At 38.6% G+C, this 6,000-nt stretch overlaps 1 protein-coding gene across 9 annotated transcripts in view; it reads left to right on the forward strand.

The window, feature by feature from the left end:
* Positions 1-6,000, forward strand: part of EPC1 (enhancer of polycomb homolog 1) — a 62,070-nt gene that overhangs the window by 53,452 nt on the left and 2,618 nt on the right. For 4 of the 9 annotated variants that reach the window (XM_061997136.1, XM_061997137.1, XM_061997132.1 and 1 more), the window contains 4 exons: positions 4,797-4,915; positions 4,997-5,083; positions 5,717-5,858; positions 5,977-6,000. The exon at positions 5,977-6,000 is cut by the window's right edge and continues 343 nt beyond it. In XM_061997136.1, coding sequence (XP_061853120.1) covers positions 4,797-4,915; positions 4,997-5,083; positions 5,717-5,858; positions 5,977-6,000 — 372 coding nt within the window. Of the gene's footprint in view, positions 1-4,796; positions 4,916-4,964; positions 5,084-5,716; positions 5,859-5,976 lie in introns of those variants that run through there. The other 5 variants (XM_061997134.1, XM_061997135.1, XM_061997138.1 and 2 more) reach the window with 3 other exon arrangements.

A 6,000-nucleotide genomic window follows, 5' to 3' on the forward strand; every position in this document is an offset into this window, starting at 1 on the left:
ATCAGTGTGGCTTAGTCTTTCAGTAAGACTTGAGCTAGTCATCTTCTGACAGTCATCTTGAGATATGGGTAATTCCAGGTAGGGTTGTGGCTTCAAAGTTCCTGATGTTTAAGGTTAGGAAAGGAGCTGGGTTAGATTATCTTAGAGTCAGATGACTTAGATAAATTACTCTGTGTCTTGGAAAGTGTGTAGACGTTTTGGGGGAAGGTAGGTAGCTATTTATCAGTAATGGTGGCTGAGATGTTGCCACCTCCACTCCCCCTGATTTTCTGTAGTGAAAGAAACTGATTGTTTTGTTACTGTCCAATTCAATCAGCTCTATAGTATTAAATAGTTGTTAGGGTATGATGGAACCATGACCAAACACTGCACTTCTGTCTAGGGCTGCTGAAGCAAGAATGTCTTTTAAAATGACATGTGTTATCTTTAAGCATTGAAGGTTATGTTTTGTCCCTTTTTTAAACTCAAAATTGTTGTTCACTTTTCTGTTGCTTTACTAACTTTTTTTTAAACCCTTGAAGGTCTCCAGTCACATCAGGAATATGTAACTTTTCTGAGTTACCAGAAGCATGGTTGCTGGTTTAAGTGCAGAAAAGAACTGGGCTTGCTTCTTGCCTGCTGTTATTTTCCAAAGAGATAAAGACCAGTGTGAGACACAAAAGAAAATGACACTTCAACTGTGCCTTTTCTCTTTTTTTAGAATAAAAATGAGAAGAGGTAATAAAATGTCTATAAGAAAGTTCTGTGGTAGACTGTTGTTTTTCTAGAGACGGTGATGCTAACAAGATACTAAGTTTGGCACCTATGCAGTTGCATCTGTGCTAGCTTTGCAGGCAAGAGAAGAATACTCTCTGCAAGCCATAGAATTGACCTATTAATAGTGGCTACATTTTTGTGATCTACAATGTCTTCTTCTATTGCTTTTTTAAAACAAAAGATGATTGAACTTAGACTAGCTCATTGAAGTTCAGGTCTGTGCCAGCAGATGTAGAGGCACAGGCAGTTGGTAAACATGTGATTTCCCCGGAAAGCTTTCCCCAATTCCTGTCACAGTTGTATGCCACAGAAGATGAATATGTAAGGATAAGCTACTTCCACGTTGAAGCACGCAGAAACATGTTTTGTACGTGGGAGTGATAGTTCTCAGAAGCAACTCTTGCAACCAGTAGGCTTTATTTGATTGAAATGTTACATAGGCTTTATTCTCAAAGCACAGGGGGAAGAAACCTAGAGACCGTGTCAATGAGCAAAACATGAGGTGACTTTTAACAGAAGAGGAATGAGGATTCTATCTTAGTTTGTAGATCTTCAAAAGAAATAATGATAAATTTTGGTTGGGATAGTTCTCAGTAGTAGTAATAATAGTAGTTTTCAGTAACACCTTAGATGTGGTGCTGCTTTAGCACGGAGAGGGAAGAGTTAGCTGATGTAATTATGATCTGTAACCTCTTCTGGTCCATGAGTGTATGTGGATATGCTATGAAATAGAAAAAGAATGTCAGTTGGATGATTTTCAGAAGCTGTAGCTCGCATCAACTCTTTACAGGCAGTGTTGTGTTTCTAAACTGGATGCAAGAGACTAATTCAGAATCTCCCAGGCTTTTACCTTTAACAGGGAAGCAGCAGAAAATATAGGTGAATGTTTTAACCTAAATTGAAAAACCTGAATTAAATTGCTTGTAAGTGTATTTTCAGATACGGTGCGTAAATAGCCATTTCCATTGTATTTTCAAGGTGGTTTTTCTGTTTGGATATTTGTGCAGAAATAAGAAAAGCAGTCTGAATATAGATGAGGGTCATGGTCATAGTGGGGTGGTTCTATCACTTTGATTACTTTGACAGATGTAGAACTTTTCATAGTGATGGGAAAACTTCCAATTGTGAAAGTCACAGACTACTTGAAATATACTGATGCACAGCCTGAAAAGTATAGTGCTTCTGAATGTCACTTCCAGGAAAAAAGGGAAACATTTAAAGATGGTCCTAAATAATAACTGCCTTAAAACACAGCTTGTCTCAGTGAACTTTATTTACTGTTTTTCCAAAAGAAAATTATATTTTGTAATGGGTTAAAGCAGCTGACAACTAAGCACCACGCAGCTGCTTGCTCACTGCCACTCCACCCATGGGGAAGGGGCAGGGGGTGTAAAGGTTGTGTGTTGAGATAAAAATAATTCCGTAATTAAAATATAATGGTAATGACAAAGGAGATGATTACAAAACAGAAGTAAAATCCAAGACACAGAAGTGATGCCCAATGCAATTGCTCACCACTTGCTGACTGATGCCCAGCCAGTGCCTGAGCAGTGATCGGCCTCCCCTGATCACTCCCCACAGGGCAAGACATTGTATAGGATGGAGTAGCCCTTTGGCTGGTTCAGGTCAGCTGTCCTGGCTGTGCTCCCTCTCAGCTTCTTGTGCACCTCCTTGGTGGCAAAGCATGGCAAATTGAGAAGTCTTAAACCTAGGATAAGTGCTACAGCAACTACAACATCAGAGTGTTGTGGATGTTATTCTCACACTAAATCCAAAGCACAGCCCTTGACCAGTTACTAGGAAGAAAATTAACTCTACTCCAGCTGAAATCAGGACACCAGCATGGATGACCCTGCTTACTACTACAGCTGAAGGCTAAAACATACTTACAACTTAAAAAACCTGAGTCTTTGTCCATTTGAGTAAGCAAAACTTACTAACTTATGGTGGTCACAGTGGTGGAAGCTTTAATCATAATTCGGTCAAAGATGGTGATATAACATCCTTTCTTCCAATTTTCCTCCTTTTCAGTCTGTGAATTGTCTTTGTTAGCATCACTTACACAACCTATTCCTAAGCAGTAGATTCTCATACTGTGGAGTAAGATACCTTACTAATACATGGAACCTTCAATGTCATTGGCATTATGCTGGCTAAACCATACCAATTCTAAATTTAGGCTTTCTAGAAAACAACAAGAAGTACTAACAGATCAAAACAAATGAAAATATCAGTATAAAAACAGTACATGCATTTTTCTTTCTCTGCTGCTACTACTTGGCTTCCTACATGCTAATCGTTGTGTGCTAAAGCTTCCTTGCTCAGCTTCTGTGTTTGGTGGTAGGTTTTTTAATATATAAATATCTAGTGGCCTTTTAAAGTTTATGTAAAGTAGACTTACCAGCCAACTGCTGAATATTTAGTCTGTGAATTCTAGTTTGGTTTTCTTAGGGCATTTATGAATGGTGTTAATACTAAGCTGTCCCTCTGGCAATAAATTTAAAACATTGAAGAGGTGAAGCAAGTTGGAGTGAGATTTACTTACGGGAGTATTTGGAACCAGTTGGCCACTTATGGTGATACAACCAAGGGCTATGTTATGGTTTGCTGAAGAATGGTATTTTTTGTGAAATTGTGACTTGAATGTGACAGTTGAATAAAAATTTACAAGGTGAGGTGCTCAGAGTAGAGTGCTGGTAATAATTTAGTGCTATTACCAGTATATAACAGGAGGGTTTTGAACAACATTTTAGAAGGGGAGGGGGAACCCCTAAATACCCAACAAAAGTGCATGCTCAGCAATGTTTGCTCTATTTGTTTCCAAATAGGGGTTCTTTCTTTGGTTAGCTGTTTGTATTGACTTATTCAAGGTTATACGTAAGGCACAGTTGCTCTCCATGATCCAGTTGCATACAGAAGGAGGAGATTGCTATAATTTTGATAGAAACAGATTTTCTTCGAGCAAATGAACAAAATGAAATTTTTTTGTAATTGCAGTTTACAAACAAGATTAAATTGTGGGGATTGTTTGTTGCCAAACAGTAGCGAACCTCCCCCAAAGTGTTAATTTCCACTGCATTCTAGAAGAAATGCTGTTTACATATTTGATGGCATCTGTACAGTCAGAAAAATCCAGAAGTTGTATCCCAGACTGAATTTGCAAGGGGATTCACATTCCAGCTTTGATTCTGTTTTAAATTGAAAACTAAAACTTGATTTCATTTTGGAAATGTAAATATACAAAAAAGCCTCCTAACATCCTACAAAGATAACTGATGAACTAATGACTCCCCACCCCTGTGCCATTGGGCATCCTCCTGTCAATCAATGTATAATGATGGGTTTTTATCAATTTTATACTTGTGGGCTAGCTGCATAAACTTTTAGGTGACTTATGATGCATTGACTGCTGAGTCACCTTTCAAAGAGATTAGAGAGGAGAGCAGAGTTCTATCAGATTCTGTATTGATGGAGTTGCTTGTACATGGGTGATTAAAAAACAACAAAAATACTGTACTGTGTTAGCCTTCACAGTTGTAAACATGCCCAACTCAATGTTTTCAACTAAATCTAAACATAAATCATAACTGTAGGTGTTTGCTTCCTTCAGAATGCTGGGAGGGCTGAAAGCACCCACTTCCCAAGTCTTGCATATAGAGCTACTTCACTTATAATGGAGATATTACAGGTTCATAAAGTGAAAACAGTGATGCTATTTTAACCTGTAATTTCTTTTTGATCAGTTACTGGTGGTTTTGTGGCTTTGAGTGTGTTTTGGTTCCCTCCTCCTCCTCCCTTTTTGGTATCTTGAGCTAAATCCAGCAGAGCAATTAAAGTCTGTATACTAAAGAATGGCTTAAAGGAAGGCTTCATTTGAACAGAAATCTCTAGGAGGGTGATAGCCTTTTTGCCATAAAGGTGCGTTAAGGCTGTTAGGAACTTGCTGTGATGTAACTTTTGGGATTATAAAATAGAAGTGTTTATATACACAGCAGCTACATATTTTGATATAGTATTTTCTCGTTTTATATTTTGTTCAGCATTTACAGCCGAACAATACCAGCAACATCAACAGCAACTGGCACTAATGCAGAAACAGCAGCTTGCACAAATTCATCAACAGCAAGCAAATAGTAATTCCTCTGCCAACACATCACAGGTGAGGGATTTGTCTGTGCTATGATTTATCCCTCATTGTTTCCCACCAGGGTTCATCTCTAATTGTCAACTGTTGCCATAGAACCTTGAAACTAACCAACAGGAAAGTGGCTTTCGCCTGAATCTACATCATAGCCATTCTGTAAAGTGTTTAGAAGGGACACTGCAGGTGAGTGTGGCAGGCATTGCCTCTGCTCCCTCTTAACAAAACAAAAAAAAAAGATGGGTCAGTCAATTATTCAGATTTTCAAAGACGTAGCAGTATGAATTGCAGAGCTCTCCAGCCATGTCGTTATCCTCTTGATAGCAGGGCATTTGTAGAGCAGGCTTTTTCATTGATAACTAAAGCTAACTCCGAAATATGTCCTCCATACAGCTGTGGAAGTGTCTAATACTCATAAATGTGTAATGATTACAGTGGTGACAGACATAAAGAGGTTCTGAAGTTGTTTGCAGTCGGAACCTCTGAGTCTCTGAACTGGGTTTGGAATTTCATGAAAACAAGTTGCAAAACAGTGTTGTTCCATAGAACGTCGGAAATAAGTTTCTTTGTGTTCTAAATAGTTGTGGGGATTTTCTTCTGTATTGTTATAATGGAGCTATAAAAGTGCATGGGAAAAAACCCCACATTTCAGACTTTTAACTAGTTGTACAAAATGCTGACAGTTTGGTCTGAGAGAATGACTAAGCCACAGTTCTGATATATGTGTATTTTTGTTTTACTAGTTGGTGTGTAGCTTTAAAATGGTAAGTGTACTGACTTTTGGAAGCTTCAGTCTCATGTTTGCCCCTGTCCTTTTAGGGTTTTGTATCCAAGACACTGGATTCTGTTAGTGCTCAATTTGCTGCTTCAGCTTTGGTTACATCAGAACAACTGATGGGATTCAAAATGAAGGATGATGTGGTGCTTGGAATTGGGGTGAATGGCATTCTTCAAGCCTCAGGTATGCAGCTGTTCAACAGAACTCAATTGCATCTTGATTTCTTTGCAGTGGAGGTACAGCTGTCTGAAGTTGAGCATGTTCTGAAAAACGAGCTTACTCTGGTGTCTTTCTTTTGCAGGAGTGTACAAGGGCTTACACCTCA

Source organism: Colius striatus, chromosome 5, assembly GCF_028858725.1.
Source record: "Colius striatus isolate bColStr4 chromosome 5, bColStr4.1.hap1, whole genome shotgun sequence".
Taxonomy (NCBI): domain Eukaryota; kingdom Metazoa; phylum Chordata; class Aves; order Coliiformes; family Coliidae; genus Colius; species Colius striatus.